The 22,708-nt window shown below is 40.5% G+C and overlaps 1 protein-coding gene across 4 annotated transcripts; it reads right to left on the bottom strand.

The window, feature by feature from the left end:
- Positions 1-2,104: 2,104 nt before the first annotated feature.
- On the bottom strand, positions 2,105-20,692 carry LOC140064140 (breast cancer anti-estrogen resistance protein 3 homolog). Of its 4 annotated transcripts, XM_072110712.1 has the most exons (12): positions 20,563-20,692; positions 15,176-15,317; positions 14,729-15,030; positions 14,206-14,322; positions 12,067-12,443; positions 11,635-11,729; positions 9,734-10,530; positions 9,318-9,433; positions 7,993-8,164; positions 6,852-6,957; positions 5,500-5,694; positions 2,105-5,123 (listed from the first exon to the last, which is right to left on the bottom strand). In XM_072110712.1, exons 4-12 carry the CDS (start codon positions 14,311-14,313, stop codon positions 4,921-4,923), a joined length of 2,169 nt encoding a protein of 722 aa, XP_071966813.1. In that variant the 5' UTR covers positions 14,314-14,322; positions 14,729-15,030; positions 15,176-15,317; positions 20,563-20,692; the 3' UTR covers positions 2,105-4,920. The 4 variants fall into 4 exon arrangements, with proteins under 4 accessions (XP_071966813.1, XP_071966812.1, XP_071966814.1 ...); XM_072110711.1 differs by lacking the exon at positions 14,729-15,030; XM_072110713.1 differs by lacking the exon at positions 14,729-15,030 and having other exon boundaries at positions 15,176-15,314; positions 20,563-20,670.
- Positions 20,693-22,708: the final 2,016 nt, after the last annotated feature.

Below are 22,708 nucleotides of genomic sequence, written 5' to 3'. Positions count from 1 at the left end.
TACCAGTATGTTGTCAAGCAGTTGAACAGCTTCTAGATAATGTTTCTTTCATGACCCAGCTTAGTGGCATCATCCGAAAAATCTACTTTGAAATGAGATGTAAGTTAGATGTATAAAGTAAGGGAGGCGGAGAGTTTAACTTGGAAGTTAAGCTCTCCCTGCCTCCTACCATGTGATTGACATCATGCACTGGACTTCAGGTGATCTAATCAATGATGTCCCAGGACGCAGGGCCATCAATTACAGTAAAGGGGGTGTTTTAATGTAGGGAAAGCTTGACTTCAGTGTTAAACTCTTTGCCTCCTTGACTTCATAAAACCAATTTACATCTCACATCAATGTTGATTTTCTGGATGATGCCACCACACCAGGCCATGAAAGAAACGTCATCTAGATTGCTGCTCAGCTGCTTGACAATTTACTGGTAGTGGTTTATTAGGCAAATTTCTCATGACAGGATCCCTTTAAAGGTCACATACTCTATGGAAAATACAGCAAACGGTTCAATGCACATCTCTGTATCAAACAAGGATTTCTACACAGACTTTTATGTAGAATATTTGATGCCGAATACAAATAATTCCATTTATGTAAATTTTACTTCTGTGAATTTCATACAACAATTGCAGCTATGGATTGTGAGCTGTGGTTGCTTCAATGTGGGACTTCAGCATCCTTGATCTGGCCCTGCAGTTTATAGATTCTTTAAACATTCCTAAAACGGTGGTGTGCAATAATCTACAGCTGTCTACCAGCAACAATGTTATGTTACATCCCTCTTCATGGTTGTCACAGCAGATGTGTTCACTGGCACAAATCACAAGATACACACAAAGGATCCTTGTCTTACAAAGTAGACATTGGAGACACATCTTCTCCTCCGAACTCTTCAACCTTTTATGGTGAAGAACTTTGCTTCCTTTTTACTGCTCATATGTTACATAGTTTTTTTTTATACCTTACTCACTGCCAAATATGTGTTCAATGTTCTCTTGTTCGTAATAAGCTAAATAAATTAACCATCATGAGATTCTGATACCCCTTAAAGATCTAACAAACAAGCTTTCTAGACTGCTCAGCACTACGCTTTTGATAGATATTAATTGGTATTCTGGCATTCCCATTTAATTTAATTCACCTGCCATATATACATTTATACGACCACCGCAGCTCCCTAGTAGCAGTGGCCAGACTTGCGCTATTGCGTCCTGCCTGACAACCTGGATTCAGTGTTCATCAAGGACAACTGTGGAACATGCAGTAAGTCCCGGCCATGAGATATGCAAATACAATGGGGCACATTTCATACCCGGTCACTGGAGTTCACAGAAAGTGCATTGTCCAACTGTAATGCACCGTGCAGCGATTCAATAAGATTGTCCGCCCAAAATCATGCATGTGTCTATTCCCCCCTCAGGTCCGACAGGGTTCACCATCTTTTTAGTGGTGCATCTTAGAGCTAGAGCTTGCAAATTTAAAAGTTTAATACTGCGCTCAGTCGGAATCAGTTGGACAGTCCGACGACCCGCACCCTAATTTGTGTGCGTCACAATCCCAGCGCACACACTTCTTAAAACCTGTGCAAGCCATTTTAGCCCCAAAAATGGCTTGACAAAAGTACAGCACGATCCTTAGTAAATGATCTCCAATTCGTAACCAAGGACAACAATCTTGTTTATAAGGGACACCATGACTTTATTGGAAATTATCTTCACACAGTTGTATTATTTAATAGCATCCATTTTAAGAAATCTATCTTTAAAATAAATAAATTAAATGTCAATGTTTAGACTAAAATACCCCTTTAAGGGTGTGTCCACACACTGCACTTGAATTGCACTTAAAAACTAAATTCAAGCAGAGTTGCGAGGAGCTTCTCCCAACTCCAGATACGTTGCACCTAAACGCTTGTGGATGGGTACAAACACTACCTATTTGGCATTATTTACATACAAAACACGTGGTTCTTGTTCTCGATCACTAACTTATTCCCACCAACTTTCTGAGACAATTTGTGTTTCAACTCTCTGAAATTGTTAAGATTCTTGCTTAAAATTCGTTTATGTGAAGTCATCAGAACACTATAAATAAAAAAAACTACTAGTGAAGTTCTGAATAAATAACCTTTAATGCAATTATAAAACACAATAACAGTAAAAAATATAGTAAAACTTTTGTAGACAAAGCCAATGGCAACATGGTACATAAAGTGCTAGTCTCATGATTTGCAGATCAACCGTTAAATCCCTTTCGGGTTTATCAATCATTGAGAATCTAAAAAAAAAATTCTGTGGCTAACATGAATTTCCTTCCGCTTCATGTGATATTTTGCATTATTATAGTAAATATAGCGATACAAGTATAACAAACAGGTTTCAGAATCAAATATCAGAAAGTAATTGTATTGGATCTGAAAACACTAGTGTCTCGCCATGACGAGAATAAGCCAATATTTCACACATCATTGAGTCTTGTGAAAAAAAAACAATATTATCAATTACAAGATGAGTCTCCAGCTACTTTCAGATGTTTTCGAGTCTATAGCAGGAAAAGTATAATAGAAAGATCAATACTTTTTTTGTGGTTTGGATCAGCAAAATACTGATCATGGGAAAAGATATCATAGTATATGTAAGTTTAGGTAGGATTTGCCACCATCGCAACAACAGAGTCTCTGTATAATCCAAGACCCTCCATTGATTGATCATTCTCTCTGCAGTGATATGACAATATAATACCGGCCTCCACAAAAAGACTTCTGATAATGGTGTAGACTTGTACATGGTTGATGGGAGTTGTAGTTTTGCAACAATAGGAGATCCACTGGCTACAGTCATTAGTCATTGGGTAAGTCTCTGGATGGGTCTTATCTCATCCGCATGATACAAAAAGAATTCACATCTTAAAATGATTTACACTGAAGATTTTGAATTGGTGACATGGTCATCTAATGTTGCAGGTTCTCATTGTCAGTGGACATTCCGTAGTGAACCCTAAGTGAACATAGCTGTGTGTCCCTAGTTATGTGTGTGTGGTAGAATGGCAGAGTGTTAGACCTAGTAGGTATATAGAAAAAGAGTTAATTTGACCCACTCTGATGACTGGGTTCAATCTAGCAATTACTGTACAAATTTACCTTTCTCCAGATATTAAAATAAATGTTAGGTTTTACCTATGACAAGAGGGTTTACTTTACCTGATGGTATATTTGCACAGTAGACAAGGGCAAGAATGAGGAGTAGGCAAGGGTAGGCGGTCGACTAGGGCACCACCATCGCCTTCCACCCTGGGGCGCCTTCCCGAGCCTCAGTAGTGATCAGCGATCTGTGTATCTGTATCATAGCTTAGGCACTGGTGCCACTTGAGTGAGAGAACGTTGGCGACGACACGGGAGAGAGCAGGCGTGTGAAGGGAGCTCAGGTAGGTAAGTATTATTATTATTTTTAATTTTTTTTGCAGGGACTGGCAGTGGCTGAATATATATTTGGTACAGGGGCAAGCTGGCTATATACTACAGGGGGCTGGCTATATACTACAGGGGGCAGGGTATATATGAAAGGGGGATGCCTCACTATACACTACAGGGGGCTGGCTTGCTATATACTACAGAGGGCTGGCTATATACTACAGGGGGCTGGCTATATTCTACTGGGGGATTGCTATATACTATTGGGGCCTGTCTATATACTACAGATGGCTGGCTGGCTATATACTACTAGAGGATGGCTGGCTGTATACTACTGGGGGACTGACTATATACCATGGGGCTGGAAGGCTATATACTACTGGAGGCTGGCTTGCTATATACTGGAGACACGTGCTGGTTATATACTAGCTAGCTATATACTGATGGCAGGGGCTACCTATATACTGGGGAAGTGTGCTGGGGCTACCGGATGATGGTGAAATTATATGGTAGTATTATATTATAGTATATTGATGGGTTGCAGTGAATTATCTGGATATGCAGGGGGTACAGATGTTCTCCAGAGGCAACAGTCACCAGGGTGGCAAATTCTTCTGTGATAAGTCATGGCTGGGCGAAGCTTCCATGAAGTTCTCTACCTGATGGAGAAGGATTGCCAACTATAAGGAGACTACAGGAAAAAGAGTGTGATGGACTGGACCAACACACACATAGAAGGAAACAGCTGCAGCCTAACAGTAAGTGATGTCTGTGCCCAAGTGCAGCCCAGATGTGCAGTATGTGCTGATATACTGTATATTGATGTGTGCAGTAGATACATTTTTGGTCTATATTTATCGATGCAGGATGTTTTTATCTGTGCTGTTTATTTATTGCTGGTTAATATATATATGTGTGGCCTAGTCATTGGTATCTATGTGCTTTGTATACCCATTGCTGTAATACATTTATGTGTGTGCTACAATCTTGGCAGGTATATATTTTTGGTATAGCATGGCAGATATTTTCACTGGAGAGACACATTATTCTATTTTACCCTATATATACTGCTAGGAGGCCTTATTGTAGATGTTTTCATAGAAGTTGGCCACTTAGATTTCTTTCTTATTATTTTTTGGGGTTACATAAGTTTTCCATTTAGGAACGTCCCTAATTAGGGCACATTTTGGGGTGAAGGCAATTTGCTTGTTTGCCTAGGACACAAAATGCCTTGTCCTGGCCCTGCTGGTAGGTACATACAGTACATTGGATGGATGTATGAAAGTGGGTTTTGACACTGGTTCAACATCCTATGCTATAGCTTCCTTCAGTGGGACTTGATGTCCTCTTTTGAACAGAATAAGTACTTTCAGGTTCTATTCTTTCTGTGCACTGGTCACACAGTAGTTTGACCTCAGGTAGTGAATATTCACGGTATTTATGTTCTGGCATGCCTTTCAGTGTAGTGGCTGCCAGAGAAGACTCCTTTTGACTAGATAAACATTGGCATAAATCTAGTAGGTCCAGCCATAGACAGAACTTGCCAACCTAGTCCTTTGAGTCTCAGGCTCCAGCTTTTGGGATAGAACATTCAAGATTTGATCAAACTTCTTATATCTGGCAGCTTGCTCAGCTGTCGCTCCTTTACTTCCCCAGAACATCCTCAGGGAAAACTCAGTCTTGAAAGCTTCTCTTAGTTCTGGTTGAGGAGTGAACCCTGTAAGATGATAGAAGTACTTTAAATATTTAGTCCCCTAGTAGGGGGAAATTACACTAAATTACCCTGATCCCTTATTTAATACAGTGCAGAACTTCTGTACTGCAATGTATTGCATCTGTCAATGTTTCAATGGCCGTTTGCCTATTAGACCCAGTCTTGGACTGAGCCTAATAAGCCTCCTTACAGTGCACTCACTGAGGTCTTGATCTGACCCCTGGAAGCAATGGCAACATCCTTGCACCCTGTCCCCTCTGTTTCTCTCCTTAGCTGACGCAAGGAGAGCAGACAGACACTGGGTGGCTCTTTTGGCAGTGTCACATCTTTTAGATAATCTTGCATCAACTTTTTTCAAGAACTCTATTGACCTTTTTACCTTCAAGCTTGCACTCAGCATTCTTCTGGTAAACCTCAGCATTGGTAGCGTATGATCGGGCAGCTTGCAGAATGCGAAACAGACGTCCACAGCTTTCCTCTACTGCACCTCCCCAATCATCCTCTCCTTCCAAAGCCTTGAGCACAGGCAAAATGTGTGGAACCACAACTTTGTTGGGTAAAGGAACTGTGAGGCCTGGGTAAGAAGAAGGTGTCATAGCCAATTGCTCAATATAGATCAATAACAGGTTAAACTCTATGTCAATAGAATAAAAAAATATTGTATTTTGATTGTGTTAGATGTTGTGATCAGGTTTATAGGGACTACTACAATGTAGAAGTTATAGTTCTTTACAAAGTATACAGTATTATAAAAAAAAATTCAAGTTCTTTATTGGAAGCAGAAGAGTTACATACAAGGGTTCAGAGCACCATAATCAAGCGTGTACACATCAAGAAACTGGGTGCTTTAAGAATCGTTGTTTGCTGGATTTACATAGATGGTACATATACACAGGAAAGATGCCTAGCAAGCTTTTTGATGTAGTAGCCGTATTTGTGTAATATGTTGGTTCGAACAAGAACTTCATAAAACTGGGGAATCAGAAAGGAAAGAGAGGTAAGGGAAAGTCGTAAGGGAATTCTTCAGTCTGTCAGCGTGGTGTAGGCGGGGGAGCGTACAAAGTCCATCAAGGACCCCATGTCTGAGCGTGCTTTTCCCCTGAGCAGTGTATCTCAGCTGACAATTCCTCCATTCTCTGTAGGTATAGAATCTCTGCAAACTAGTCGGACATAGCGGGTATTGGATGGACTTCCATAGTCTCGGGATCAATGACCTCGCCGCTATCAAAAGGAAGCCTGTCAGGGACCTTTTTGCCTTGGGAATGGATATTGGGAGCATTGATAGAAAGATATGTGCTGGATCGTTTCTCAGTTTGTGGCCTGTCAGCTCGCATATCAGTTCTACTACACCAGACCAGAAGGGCTGTAATACTGGACATTCCCATTATGTGTAGCATGGTGCCAGCAACCTGGCGGCACCTCCAGCACTCAGCAGGACAGGAGGGATGAATGGAGTTTAGTTTGGCTGGGGTCCAGTACCACCTATTTTATAATTAGTTCACAGAGCCTTACCCGAGACGGATACTTTGTGACAAAGCTCCAGTATTAAATGGGAACAGTATTAGAGCAATTTTATTCTTGCCCAAAGGGACAGCATTACAGAAGTGACATTCCTTTTAAAGGAAAAGGTATTGTAGCAGTTAGAATATAATCCTGTACACAGAAGGATTATAATAGTTTATATATTATATAATATTATAAAGTATAAAAATGTACATATTTTTAACTTACATTCATCCATTTCTCTTAAGGATGGTTTCAGCCGCTTGTGAAAGGTGATGGCACTGTCCGTGTGTGTTTGGCGTAGTATCTGCCATGTTTGTTCCAAACGGGCAACCTGCATACAAGAAGTTTTAACAAATGGTTATTTTATGCCTTTTGTTCACATAATTTTGAGTTATAAATAAGATGCTATTGTATCACCCTCAATGTCTTTTTTTAAAAGCCACCAAAAATAGGACAATACATACCAATAGAAGGATTAAATGGTTATTCCCACAAAGACAAGTTTCTGTCTCTATCAGTCCTGCTGTACACAATTTCAGTTGCTCCTAGACACAACCCTGTAACTTCTGACTTAGGGTTGGGGCAGCCATCTTGGATTTCTGTGTGATGCCCCGTAGCTGAGATGTTTGTCTCTGTGTGCGACCACACATTCAGTTTTTCAGATGCAGTTTTTGATGCCCAAACCAGGAATGGAGTAAAAGTAGGAGGAGGAGCAGCACCTTTCAATTATTTGTCTTATCTCATTATCATCCGCACCTGCTTTTGGCTCTAAAAACTTCATCTGAAAAACTGAATGTGTGGACGCACCCTCTCTCTCCTCCTTGCACTCTAGCCCCACCCCCCCTGCAGTCCAGGACGGAGGTCACAGACACTCCCTCACTTCCTGCCGGCAAACAGCACATCCTGAGGAGAGAAATGTTGCAAGCTACAGGCAGATAAGTTCTTTGTCTGGGGAGGGAAAACAGAGATGTAGCAGAGCTGACAGTGTGTAAAAGGCATCTCATTCATCTCATCATCTCATCTCTGATCTGTCTCATCTCTCTTTTTATGTGTCAGATACTAGTACAATCTCCAGAAAATAAATGACAGTGTAGATAAACCTGCACCCTGATAACCTAACCACATTGTCACCACACAGAACTAGATGGATCATAATGTGTCTGCTTAGAGAGTCCCCATCCACACTCCTACACTGACCATCACTATTGTAAATTGTGAAGTAAGGGTTTTGAAGGATCTTTATTGTGTAACCATCTCTAGGGGATTGAGATTTGAGAATTTTCTTTTGTGGTAAAACCTCTTTAAGTACATTCTTAAAGACTCCTTAGTTATGTCCCTTATTTTATTCTAACTTAGATACTCTTACCTGTGGCAGCATTAAAGCCTTCATGACAGCAGAAAATGCAAAGAGATCCCCTGCATAATCTAGCAGCTCAGACGCCAAGCAAATGACACGGTGTAAGGTGTGCGCCCGCTCTGTGACAGTTCCAGTGCACCCCAGTATGTCCACAGCTACACCAAGGGAAAGAAGGTGATGTCTGGAAAGTAGGTAAAGTTTATTTTCTACTTCTTTGCATTTAGACATAGACTGAGTCTAGTAGTTAGTGAGTCACAAATTATATTATTTATGTTGCACAGTTTCTGAGTTATATCCTTAATTTTCTGAACTGTACCCACTATTCTGCTGATAGAATCACTTGATTAATATAATACAATACATATTGCACTGATACTGAGTAACATCATTTATAGAGCTATACTCAAAGTAATTTGCTAATGCTGTCACTATTTTACGGATACATTACAATCCATTATACCAAATATTTTGGTATGTTTCCAAAAATAAGTTCACACTACCTTTCAAACCTTAGTTCCTTACCTCCATTCAATAAAAGTAAAGAATGGAGGTTTAACGTATAAATTAATAATCCCATTGACATCTTCTTTTGAGTGCTATACTTGCTGTAGGTATTATAACTTTACATACTACAATTGTAACTAGGTGCGGGCACCCTTCCTGCACTCCTCTGTGTATTATCGACAGGAGGCATTCCTTAATCTCCAGATGTAGGGTGGCAGGTTACCTTATTGCCTAACCACTGTTACTACTTTTTCTTTAACTTTATTACTCTCTTAACACAACTCAACCAGGTTGGATACTGTTCTATGTATATGTTCGGGAGGGGTTTATTAGATCACTGCTTTTGTGCAGAAGTTATCAGACATGACAAATGTAGCTGGATGTAGAGCATTTCCATTCAAACCTCTTCGAAGGAGGGTCTATGCTGTGTTGAGCGAAGAGATCTCAAAAACCAGTTCAGCCAGGTCTAGCTACAATCAGGGCGACATCTGCCATGAGAATCTTGCCTCAGGCAGCAGATGTCCAAGCCCTGAGAGGGGCAGCAAACGGGTGAATCACTGCTCCACTGTAAATGCAACCACCAGGTCCCAGGAGGTGATTAAAGAGATCTGATGGCGGCACTTCAGGGCTGCTAAGCTTTGTATATTCCAAACTGATGGTAGAGACCCCATTAGTATAATATGTTTTCTTTATTCTAGAAACAGCACCAAACTTGTTTTATTTTTAAGCTTCCCACTCTTTTTCAATCCTCTGTAGCCATTTTAAATAGGTGCCATTTAAGCATTGAGTTTTAAAATAAAGTCATGGACATGTACTTGTAAGATACTAACCTTTCCAAGAGATCCCGTCTTAGTTGTTGTCCGTAAGGCAGTATTATTAATTCCAGGCCAGATCGTACACCCATACTCTTCTGTTGTTCTTTGAGAACTCCACAGATACGGATATCCTGTAAAGATGAGAGTCAAATCATGTTTAACCCTTTTGAGATGTTATTGGAACACGCCAGGTTAAATGACCTGTTTTATCATCAGTTACTAATATAAAGAGGGTCTTAGAGCTCTGTAATGTCCCTTCTTATTTATGCCAATGGTTGCAGGTATCTAGGCAATAATATTGCTGAGGTTTTGGAACATACCGATACAATTTAGCTAAATATAACCAAGTCGTATATAACCAAGAATTGGACCCTTTTTATTTTAGGAATCAGACTTGCCATGCTTAATACTTTCCAAGGGATATTACCTACCAGGCAGTCTTCTTGCAGGATATGCAGAGCACTTTCTTTGCAATCTCTGCAGCTGACAATTTCTTTGAGTTTGCGCAAGGCATTAGGTTCTAAAGGTTTATTTTCTGGAGAAAGTAAAACAGATTGGAAAGTTGTTGGCTTGAAGGAGGATATTGTTTGTATTTGTGGTCGGACAAAGTCATCCTCTTCTTCAGGACTCTCTGTTATAGGTTGATTAACCATAAAATTAGTCTTTCTAAAATTGTATATTTTAGGATTTTCTAGGCCTGAATGTGATGCTCGAGAATTATCTACTGGTTCTAAAAGTGTTCTAGTTTTTTCAGCTTGAATCACTTTGGATTTTTCAAGTTTGGAGTATATTGAGTTCTCTATTCCTGATGGAGTGAAGTTGTGTAAATTGGCCATTCCAGATGGAAATATATCAGGTGGCTTTTCAGTATCCAGAAAACCAAATGTGGTCTCAGTAGCACGAGCACGGTTCTTCCATTTCTCCTCTGCTTTCAAAGTGTCCGCATATTTCCTGGAAGTAACAGGCACACGAGGGACCAGTTCACAGTATATGTCTGTTCCTTCAGGGGGATCAGGAAGTAGCAAAGAAGGAGCTCTTATGGGTTTTGGGGGAGCCTTGGAGTGTAGCTGACTATCGGATCCTCTCAAAGCATTGTTTCCATCATAGTCAAGGGGAAGGACTTGCTGGGTTTTGGCTCTTAGGACAGGATCACTGCCCGTGCGAAACATGGGGGAAAGGGGAATTGGTTGTGGTTCTTCTTGAGGACTTGAATATTCTCCAGAACCCGCTGTAAGAAATGTATTTGGAGACATCAGATTAGTACAAAGGAGAACTGAAATTCTTGAAGCCAGAAGCATTAAAGAAAATCTACCATCAAAATCAAGCATGATAAACCAGGGACACTCTCTCCTTGCCTCGTGCTAGTCAAAAGTTAGGAGAAACTTCCAAAGTAAACTGGTACACAAATCACAGAAATGAAGCACATTTCTTATTTTTGTACTTTTCATCATTTATTTGTCTCTTTATAGGTGTTGTCCAGGATTAGAAAACTCTGCCACACCTATGAATGGCTCAGCTCAGCTACAATAAAGTCAATGGGGTTGAAATGCAATACCACAAGCATCCTTTCAACAAGTGTTTTGTATATATTCTAGTACAAGCAGTCCCCGGGTTACGTATAAGATAGGTTCCATAGGTTTGTTCTTTTTACAAATTCGAGTTTATTGTTTTTGTTTTAGTTAGAACAGATAAGATTGCCATACAGGCAAAATGAATACAATACAGTACATAACAAACAACCATAGGTTTGTTCTTAAGTTGAATTTGTATGTAAGTCGAAACTGTATATGTTATAATTGTAGTTCCAGACAAAATTTTTTTTGCCCCAGTGACAATTGAAGTTTCTAAATTTTTTGAATGGGACCAAGGATTATCAATAAAGCTTCCTAACAGACACATTACAGCTGATCATTGCAGCCTGGGACTATAGTCAAGCATTCAGAGAGCTTCACCAGAGGTCACAGTGGGCAGTGGGGTCCAACTGTAACAAGGGGTCATCTGTAAATTGGTTGTTCTTAAGTAGGGGACCGCCTGTACTAGACACAACTCTTTACTCCCTTTTTATCTCTTTAAGGACTAAATAAAATTTTAGGACTTATAGGAATTGTCCAGGGTTTTAAAAACATGGCTCTTTTCTTTCAAAGACAGTGAAGCTCTCTGAATGCTTGACTATAGTCCCAGACATGGCTCTTTTCTTTCAAAGACAGTTGCACAGGGTAGTGCATGGTTCATTTTCAGCAGAAAGCTGCCCTGTCTTTTTATTTCCCAGACAACACCTTCAATGCAAGATTGTAAAAACAGAGGCAGCATCCTTTTCCATCAATCATTTTACCTGAGAGCAGGTTGCTGTCAGACTGCGCACTTTGTAAAGGTATTTCCTTGAGGATATCAAGGTTCCCAGGGTGGCTTCCAAATCGGTCTTTATTTCTGATGAAAGGAGATGCATACAATATTTTTTTAAAATGTCGGCATTTGTAGAATTAATTTATTCTACTTCAAAATTGAAAAATCTCTTCCAGGATGTGAGATCTATTCACCTGTGAGAACCAATCTGATATTTTAGTATTTCTACAGCAAGATAAACTTCAACTCCCTTATTCTACTTTACTTCTGCTTACTGTGTTATACTAGATACATCAGAAGTATTTGACTGAAGTATTTTCTAAAAATGAAACGTGTTTATAAAAATGAAAATGATATTTTATGTATTAACACATAATACTGTATTATGTATCTAATTATAAGAAAGATAATACATTTGTACCTCAGTAAGCTGCTATCTATCAGATGAAGGCTCCTTCTATTTTCCTTATTTGCCTTCTGGGATTCTTGTTTCGCTCGCACTACACTGAGTGGCACAGTCCTATTGATGGGATTCACAATAACTGCCCTCGAAGACTCTGAGACGGGTCTCTTATCTCCAACGTAGGAGCGAACAAGAGCTGGAATGTTGTCGAATTGGTCTTGCTCAAGCTGGTAAAGAACCCGAGAGAAGCCTTGTCTTGGACGCATCGTGACTGCAATGACCTTAAAGTGGAGGACCTGCTTGGAGCAGACACAGCTCAGCACATAGTCGCCAGGGGAGGAGAGTGAGTCACGAATAAGGAAGTCTCCATCTGTTTGCAAGAGTCTCTCTGCCTCCTGTGGTTAAAAGGAACAGTCTAAAAGTTGAATCTTGACAAATGATGAATAGTGATACATCTATCATAAGGGGCATCTACATATAATATTGAGTATGTTCAATGCATATTAAGTGCTGCATTTACAATTTTCTTCTTTTAATGTCTGAATAAAAGATGCTTTATTATATACTGGTTGGAAGAGTATCATGAACATTTTGTGCCTCTGGTAAATTGGCATAACTTCTCCGATTTATGATAAAACAACATTGGCCTGGGTTTAGGAGGGATAGGTCCTGTCAGACTAATTTTATCTATTGGAAGTAAATTGTAGTCTGGACCTGGGGAGGATGTGGATACTGTGTATCTAGACATTTCAAAGGCCTTGTCACAGGTGGTCACCCGTGCTCCTCTGCCCCCGCCAGCGCATTGTCCGCACACCTAACCCGTCCCGGTTCCTGGCACAATCCCGTCCGCCGTGCGCCCGCGTCCCGACTCCTAGGGCGTGCGCCAGCTTCTCTAAATTTAAAGGGTCAGCGCGCCATTAATTGGCACTGGTCAATTTAACAAATTCTATTTAAGCCTGCCTCTTCCTGCAAACCCTTGTGTCTCACAGCCTTGAAAAAAAGCTCCTTTGTGATTCTCCTGCGTTCCTGTGTCTCCAGCGTTCCTGTGTTCCTGCTCCCATGTATTCCTACTCCCATGTATTCCTACTCCCGTGTGTTCCTGCTCCTGCGTGCTCCTGCTCACAAGTGTTCCTGCTCACGTGTGTTCCTGCTCACGTGTGTTCCTGCGTTCCGTGTACCTGTGTTCCTGATCCCATCTGCCTGGACCTCCCGTTGCTGACCCCGGATTGGACCTTGACGTTGCATCTCTGCCGCCTGCCCTGACCTTGTTGTGCCTGGACCTGACCACAAGACTGTTTCCTCCTAAGGTACCTTGAACCTTGGCTGCCACCGTGGGCTAGTCGCACCAGTGGAAAAACCTGGTGGCACCCTGCCGCAGCAAGTCCAACCCGCTTTGCGGCGGGTTCTGGTGAAGACCAGGTGCCACTTAGACTCCGGTCCCAGGTGTCGGCTAGTACCACCTCCCGCGGTGGTCCAGAGGGTCCGCTGTTCCTGAATCCTGACAGGCCTTTTAAAATAGTATTAATGCTCATGAAAAGAACTTAGTTTTGACTGTACCAGCAAGACCAAACATAGTATACTTATTACAATTTTGGGCATTTGTTTTAAAAACAACTAATGTGAATTACAGAGGGTCAGTTTAACAAAATCTAAATAAAAGGGAATTGGTGGATTAGAGTACAAAAAAGACAGGTTATCAAACTTGGGTCAAGGCAATATAATAAAAAAAATTGGACAATACAGAGATCTTTGAATTACTCTTACAACTAAGCATGTAACCATTCTTTTATGTATGGAGGGAAGAAGATTTCACCATCTTTATAAATGGGAAATCTTCACTATAAAAGCAGTATAGAACATGCAGCGACAAATGGAAAAAAGTGCAGAAGCAGATTCTGCATACCTCTTGTGGCTTATGGTCTAGGTGGATGGTTTAAAAAAGCTTTTGTCACAAACTAAACCAACTGATAACACAAGAACGTCTTTCTTGGATGTAAACCACGATATAGGTTTGGTAAACTTTTACAAAGGTAATCTCCAATCATTAAGCTTGCACATAACTTTACACCAAATATCTCAAGGATGAACATTTTCCACTATTGGACAATATTTCCAATGTTCGAGAAGACAAACTATTCTAGGATGCAATGTACTCACCTGCCTGGACAAAGGTCCATGGTACCATGCATGACTCCGTAGGTCTTCACTGCTTAGTTTCAGCTCCTCCTCCAGCTCTTTCTTTAGCGCTTCTGTTGAGGATGGCATCTTTCCTTTCTAATAGACAACATGTACTGATTAAATGTGACAGGGGCTTCCCATCCTGGAAAACCCCTTGTGGAGCATCAATGGCTATAATCCTCCACGTGCCTACAAGGCGGCCTTAATTGGCAGTCTCAATAAGGAGAACTCTTACTTCCCAACACTACTTGTACATCAGGGAAACCCATCTAGAGCAGTCAGTCAACATCAAAGAGGAGGATTGAGGAGCATTCAGAGTGGAGAGCTCAGGGATATGACAGTAAGGGAGTCCTGGGACTTTCAGTTTTAGTACAAGGTGGACCAAAACTTCTTTTACTTGACCAATAACCTTAGAATATTTTAATTTATGTACTCCATACCATGCTATTTAGTGCTCAGCAGGAAAACAGAGATTCAAAAACCATGTAGCACATCTCCTAACCTCAGTCTGTCAGTTCTGTTTCTTGTGGATCCTTGTTTATTCCTGATATGTCTTGAAGTAAGAATGTAGAAATTCCAGTTCTCTAATATCTGTAGAGATCTGCATCTGCAGGACTTTGGATTAACACACAAATCTCTGACATATTTTGCATATTTGCAGTGGGTTTCTTGTTGGGACAACCATCAAACTTCACAATGGTCATTGTTCATGCAGGCACAGCTATGTATCTGTACTTGGCACCATAGCTTCCTATTAAGCATCTTGGTGACTGACAGGGTCCTGAAGTGACATTGATGGTCTATCTAATAAATGAATGGGTGAATAGCGTATACTTATAGGTTAATTTGTGTTAAACATAACGATATAATATTTAAAAGAAATATTCTTTATCCACATATTATTCACAAGAGACCAGTAGATGAATTTTTATACAAGAATGTCTCTTACCTCGACTCCACACCTATTACAGAATTTTTGGAAGTTTCAGCATGACTGTGAATATGTTGAGAGGTGCTGTTCCCGTACCTTTAGTGGTAACATGCGGATACTCATGGATGTGTCAGGCCGTTGGCGATGGGTGCAGCTCCTGCTGGTTGTAAGCACATTCCATTGTCAGTCGTTTAATCATTAACAGTTGGAGATGGGGAAAGGAAATCACACCCCACTGACATCACAGGTGCAGGAGGCGGCCACAGGCAAGTACAGGCATACAGCAAGGAATCTCAGGAGGAATGGACATTCCTTCAAAAATCACTTGTCATAACATCCCCCCATTGCCCTCTACACCTACGGCGCCACCGGATTTATTACATATGCTGCTCTATTAAAGAAATGTATTCCACTGTAAATATCATTCACTAATCTGCTGCCCCTAATTCCGGAAAACCTCTCAAGGATTCCCCTACAAAAATTGCTACTGGATTTTTTTTTAATCGTTTTTTTTAGGATTAATGTATTGCCAGTAATTAAGTAATGAATGTGTCATTCATCTCTTTGCAATTGTTGTATCTAATCATATCACGTATGGTATTATCTACGAATAGGTTTTGATCATTCAATAAAGACAGAAGTTTTATTTAGATACTGCGGGAATAGGTGTGATATTATTTGAGAGACATAATGCTAACTACCAGACTACCATGAGCAATGTAGTGACAGCGCATCTGGACCTGTTAAGTATGCAGGGTGTAAATATTGAAGGCTGAGCTACCATATCTTAGCCCAGTCCTAGGGCAAACAATGAGGTTGCTGCTGTTCTCTATATTAATTAATGAGGGAGATGCTACTGTAATTCATATCAATTATTGTGGGTGCCGTCTTCATTTATTCAAAGGGTTGTCCACCACCTGAGTGAAGTTGGCCCCCCCACCTTGTTCAACTCTTACAAAATTGGTGTCAAACCAATTCATAATTCATGATTTTTACAGAGGTCAGCAGAGTTCATTCTTTCCAAAGTACAATGTGTATGCTAGCTCCCCCTGGTGATCAAGCAAGCGAAGTGTCACTAGTTTTGTTTGAATTGGGCAATGTGGGGGGTGTCTGGTTGACCTTTGATGGCCTCAGAAAACTTTTATTTATATCTTAAAAACGATCGCGGCACAAACGAACGTTTGACACTAATTTTGTTAGATTTGAAGGTGGGTGGGCCAACTTCACTCAGGTTTGTCCACCTTCTGCAAATAATTGATATTGTTTATTCATTGAGAATTTTTACAATTTTCAAATATACTTTCTATATCAACTCCTTGCATTTCCCTAGACCTCTGCTTGGTGTTCTTCTATACGACGCTTCATTGTCTACTTCCTGTGGATAAAAAACAGTCTCTGGTAATGTGATGTCACACCGGTGCACGGCTTGTAATAACACACAACTCTGATTTCTCTCTATGCTACTAACAAGCCATGCACCTGTGTGACATCACATGACCAGGGGACGTTTTTAAATCCTTCACACTCTGCGCTGTACATGTATGGTGCAGAGCTACTAAGGCGGTATGAAGAGGGCTCACGGGGTGAGCCCTCGTTATACAGAGGTAGGGTTTGCTGCATATTGCAGCAAACACCCACTGCTAATACTCGGGATTGTTGCCAGTGTTAAGCCCTTGATCGGTGACATTTAAAAGATGGTGGTGTGTGGGGGCCGCCACCATCAGACCCGAAGCTGTATGGCTTCTGGAGATTTGTTACAATGTGGCAGTGGCACATTGTAATGAATCCTATCTTAAAAGAATTGCAGTTTATGGCAGGAACGATCAGACCATCTAGGGTTAAAATACCCTAAATAAAGTTGAAAAATAAAAAAATCTAAAAATTCAAAGCATCCCCCTTTCCCTAGAACTCAAATAAAACTAAATAAACAGTAAAAATCACAAGAATATTAGGTGTTGCTGAATCCCAAAATGCCTGATCAAAAAATAAAAAGTTATTCTCAGCGTTGAACCCCATAACGGAAAATAGCGGCCAAATGTCTGAAACGGCACTTTTACACCATTTTACATCACATAAAAATGTAATAAAAAGTGATCAAAGCGTCGCACAACCCTCTAATTGGTAGCAATGAAAATGTCAGCCCATCTTGCAAAAAATGAGTCTTACACAGCTCCGTGCACTGAAGTATGAAAAAGTTATTAGCGTCAGAAGATGGTGAAACTAATTTCCCAGTGCCAGTTTTCTGTTTTCCAGTGCCAGACTTTGCACATTCTTTTTAATGCAAACTGTTTGCACAGGATTAAGAAATTCCTGCACCACAATTGTGTCGCACCCTTTTGTAGTGCAACTGCACTAGGCAACATGCGACACAAATGAGCAGGCGTTCCGGTGCTCATTCGGACCATGCACCAGATTTAGCATACAAAGTCCGTCAGAATTGTGCTGCATGCCCCATGTTTAAGATACATAAAAAAAAAAGTGTGTCTGAGCAGAGCAGGAGGCGCCAAAGAACGTGTGCCAGAAATCCTGAATCTAGTGCACCCTGCACTATACACAGGAGAACTGCATTTAGTGATGATGCACTGCTGTTAGTAAATGTGCCCCATTGTTTTAATTTTTGAAAATGTATTAAAACACTATAAAACTTATATAATTTGGTATCACCGTGATCGTACCAAACCCAAGAATAAAGTAGATGTGTCATTTGGAGTGCACAGTGAAAGTTGTGAAAACTGAGCACACAAGAAAGTGTCACACATGTGTTTTTTTGCCAATTTCACCACATTTGGAATTTATTTCAAGCTTCTTAGTACACGGCATAGAATAATAAATAATATCACTGAGAAGTCAAATTTGTTATGCAGAAAACAAGCCCTCACATGGCTCTGTACACGGAAAAATTAAAAAGTTATAGATTTTTGAAGGTGGAGAAAAATAAACGGAAAATGCTGCGAAGTGAAGGGGATAAACCACGGGATGACAGCAAACAGATAGAAAACAGTGAGGAACTGATTAAGAAAATATATTGGAGAATTGTATAACCTTTCATTAAACAAGCAATATCAATTATTTGAGGAAAGTGGAGAATCCCTTTAAATATTAATAAATGGGGTAGGGGTTTGACGATCTATTACAGTGGTGCTGGTTTCAGATTCATTAATGTTGGGTGCTGCTGTGTTATATATTAAAAAAGAAGCAGGGAGCTGCTGTGTTTATTAACCCCTTAAAGACCTTACATACAAGGTGAGTGTTTGCAGCAAATTGCAGCAAACACCCACCGGTAACACCAGCGATTGGTTGCCTAATCGCAAGCGCCGCCATAGTGGCTTAGAACGTTACTCCGAGTGACGTCATCAGGGAGCGACGATCGGTTGCTATGACAGCCTCAGGTGTTTGTAAGACCCAAGGCTGTATAGTTTCTGATCATTTGTTACAATGTTGCCAGTGGCAAATTGTAACACATAATCAGTAAAGTCGACATATACTGCCATACTGTAGTATAGCTAAATCAACCACCGTTCCCTAGAAGTGATATAAAGATAAACAGTAAAAATAAATATGCTAGGTATTGTCTCAAAATATACCACCCAAAACGCTACTTTTCCACCATTTTGCAACATATAAAAAATTTCATAAAATGTGGTCAAAAGGTCTGCTCATCTTGAAAAAAACAAATACACAGCTCCGTACACCGTAGTATGTAAGAGTTATTAGCACCAGAACATGGCAAAATATAGAATTTTATTTTTGTACAGAATGTTTACATTTTTCTAAATGGGTTAAATACAATATAACCAATATAAATGTAGTATCCCCATGATCGTAGTGACCCAAAGAATAAAAAAATCATGTAATTTGGGGCGCACTTTGAAAGCCATAAAAACCAAGCCCACAAGAGAATGTTGCAAAGGTTTTTTTCACCAATTTCACTGCATTTGGAATTTTTATCCCACTTCCCATTGCAGGACATGAAATATTGAATACCATCACTATGAAGTGCAATTTGTTACGCAGAAAACAAGCCCTCACACAGCTTTTTATATGGAAATATAGTTACAGATTTTTGAAGGTGGGGAGTGAAAAATGGAAACACTAAAACGAAAAAGGGCCTGTCCGTTAAGCATTAATTAATAAGGCAGGATTGTGTTCTGTTATATATAAATGAGAGGGGAAATGGTGAATCTGCATATCAATGAATGAAGGGGTGCTGTATATAAATTTATTACGAGGCTACTGTAAAAATAAGGAAGGAAGGAAAGTGCAAATAGTTTAATTCATTTGGGGGAACTGAATGCAGTAAAATCAGAAGTACTATATGTAATGAAATAAGGGGGGTATTGTATATGTAGATGATTTAGTGGTAAAGATACATATTTATTCAGTGGGTACTATATAATAATTCATTCTCCATAATATATAATTTATTTAGAGGTCACAGTGAATTATTTGATATTTGCATGGGGAGAGGCGGTAAAGATTAGAACTGTTGTATCTAGGCCTGTAATTGTAATAATATGTATCTAAGCTCATCTTGTGTGATACTGTGATACTGATCATCTCTTAACATTCCTCTTTTCAGAGGTGTGACCAGTAATGTTCATTGCTGGAGGTTTTAGAAAATTACATGTTGCCTCAGGTCGTAGGTGTGTCCAAGAATTCTCCGGTTAGTTTGCTGTTCTGGTGTCAGGGATTCTTTAAACTACAATGTATCTTGCAGTAATTCAGACACATTAGATATGTAAAATGTGTAACTGGCCAAAATGTATTAAATATGGCAAAAATAGCAATATAATCTTTGTGATATTTTAGAGTGGATATGCATCAGGTTTGTACAGGGGTGTAACTAGTGAGGTTGGCCCCATAGCAGACTTCTGAATTGGTTCCCCCTTACCCCTACAAAAATATACATAACTCTACACTCACACTCAGTTATATACTTATATACACACATATAATTCTACATGATACACATTTATACATTCTTACACACATTAATATACTCATACACACAGTTATGCACTGATATATACATTCATACTCATACATTCAATATGTACACATCAAATTCACACACATATAGTATTCATATAGTATATATACATCATACCACTATACATACATCATATACACACCATATATACGCATGTATAGAGTATTGGCGAAGCTGTCTAACCAAATGAGTAATTCATCAATGGATAATATGGCAGGCCAGTCAGGAATGCTGGAAAGCTGGGAGTCTAATATTTTGGTTTTTATGATGATTATCAGATTTAGTAACTTCCTAGTAACATTTATTTCTGGATAAGATGGGTGTAAGAAGCAATCTTCTCAACATTACAATTTCCACATGCATTGTGTCCCCCAGCCAATTATATACAGAACCTCCTGCATACTCGGTAACTTACCTCCTGACAATAGCTTTCTTTTCCAGGTGCCTACTTTACGGTCTTTTATGCAGAATGAAGGGCGAGTGGTGTCCAGTACCTTGCAGTACATTATTCTGTTTGCTGACAACAATCCCTCCCTTTCCTGGACACCTCCCTGATTTTGTCACTAGGAATGCAGGAGGCTGGGCCATCAGACAACACAATAACTGGGCCTGTATCATCTGACATCAGGTAGACGCACCCCACTGTCTCACCTGAGCCGCAGAAGGATTCCATAAATTGTACCAGGTTAACAGGATTCTCATGATTTGAAAATGCACAAGTTTTTGTGGCTGTGAACATATATTTCATTACTCATCCTTTACTGATCCTTGGTTACATCCTGTATCATACTTCTTAGATGTATTCACTTTTCTGCTGGTGGCATAACTGTGTACATACAAGTACCTCACTTATCCTGTACTAATCCTTATTTACATCCTGCATTACACTACACAGCTGCACTCATTATTCTGCTGGTGGAGACACTGGCCCAGATTTATTAAAGTCCTGGTGTCTGTCTGACTTTTCTTTTCAGTGCAAACTGCTTGCACATGTATTTATATGGTGTCCATGACACACGCAAACAAAATTCTGCATTGAAAGGGGCATTCTGTTGTACAGTCAAACTGTGCGACAATTATCAAACAGTATCCGCCAGAATTGTGTTGCACGCCCTATGTTAAAGGTGCACATGACATAGCAGTACAGGGAGTGCCAGATTCATGAAGAAAGAGGGCCACTATTTATGAATCTGCGGCATGCACAGGCAGAATAAACCACGCCCCTTTACCTGCACCTTGTCCCACCCCCCTAGTATGCCCACCCAGTATAATACCTGGAATAATGGCTCTTACACTATGTATTCTCACCCTGTACATTGCTCCATTCCCCCTCCCTTCTTATTGTGGTCCCTTTCTCTGCTCCCATCTTATTGTGCCATTTCTGCTCCCCTTCCTCATTATGCCCCCCTCTGTTCCTCTTATTATTGTGCCTCCCTCTCCGCTCCCCTTTTCAATGTGCCCCCTCCCTGCTCTGCTTCCTTCTGCTTCCCCCTCTTATTGTTCAAAATTATTGTGCCTCCTTTTCTGCTCCCGGTCTTATGGCCCCTCTTTTGTTAAATAAAAAAAAAATAATCTGTACTCACCTTTCCTCGTTCTGGTGTCCTGCCTCTTCTTCCATTGTGTCTGTAATACAGCAGCGCCCGGCAGACTAGAGTATGGTACATCTCAGAATCGTACTGTAAACTGGAAGCAGTTACTGACTGTTTTCTGTTTATTGGCTTTAGTGATATTATTCTTATTACACTCACCGGCCACTTTATTAGGTACACCTGTCCAACTGCTCGTTAACACTTAATTTCTAATCAGCCAATCACATGGCGGCAACTCAGTGCATTTAGGCATGTAGACATGGTCAAGACAATCTCCTGCAGTTCAAACCGAGCATCAGTATGGGGAAGAAAGGTGATTTGAGTACCTTTGAACGTGGCATGGTTGTTGGTGCCAGAAGGGCTGGTCTGAGTATTTCAGAAACTGCTGATCTACTGGGATTTTCACGCACAACCATCTCTAGGGTTTACAGAGAATGGTCCGAAAAAGAAAAAACATCCAGTGAGCGGCAGTTCTGTGGGCGGAAATGCCTTGTTGATGCCAGAAGTCAGAGGAGAATGGGCAGACTGGTTCGAGCTGATAGAAAGGCAACAGTGACTCAAATCGCCACCCGTTACAACCAAGGTAGGCAGAAGAGCATCTCTGAACGCACACTACGTCGAACTTTGAGGCAGATGGGCTACAGCAGCAGAAGACCACACCGGGTGCCTCTCCTTTCAGCTAAGAACAGGAAACTGAGGATACAATTTGCACAAGCTCATCGAAATTGGACAGTAGAAGATTGAAAAACGTTGCCTGGTCTGATGAGTTTCGAGTTCTGCTGCGACATTCGGATGGTAGGGTCAGAATTTAGCTTCAACAACATGAAAGCATGGATCCATCCTGCCTTGTATCAACGGTTCAGGCTGGTGGTGGTGGTGTCATGGTGTGGGGAATATTTTCTTGGCACTCTTTGGGCCCCTTGGTACCAATTGAGCATCGTTGCAACGCCACAGCCTACCTGAGTATTGTTG

The sequence above is a fragment of the Engystomops pustulosus genome, chromosome 6 (assembly GCF_040894005.1).
Source record: "Engystomops pustulosus chromosome 6, aEngPut4.maternal, whole genome shotgun sequence".
NCBI classification, from domain to species: Eukaryota; Metazoa; Chordata; class Amphibia; order Anura; family Leptodactylidae; genus Engystomops; species Engystomops pustulosus.
Note: the sequence above shows the minus strand (reverse complement) of the source record. Positions and strands in the feature narration are given on the sequence as shown.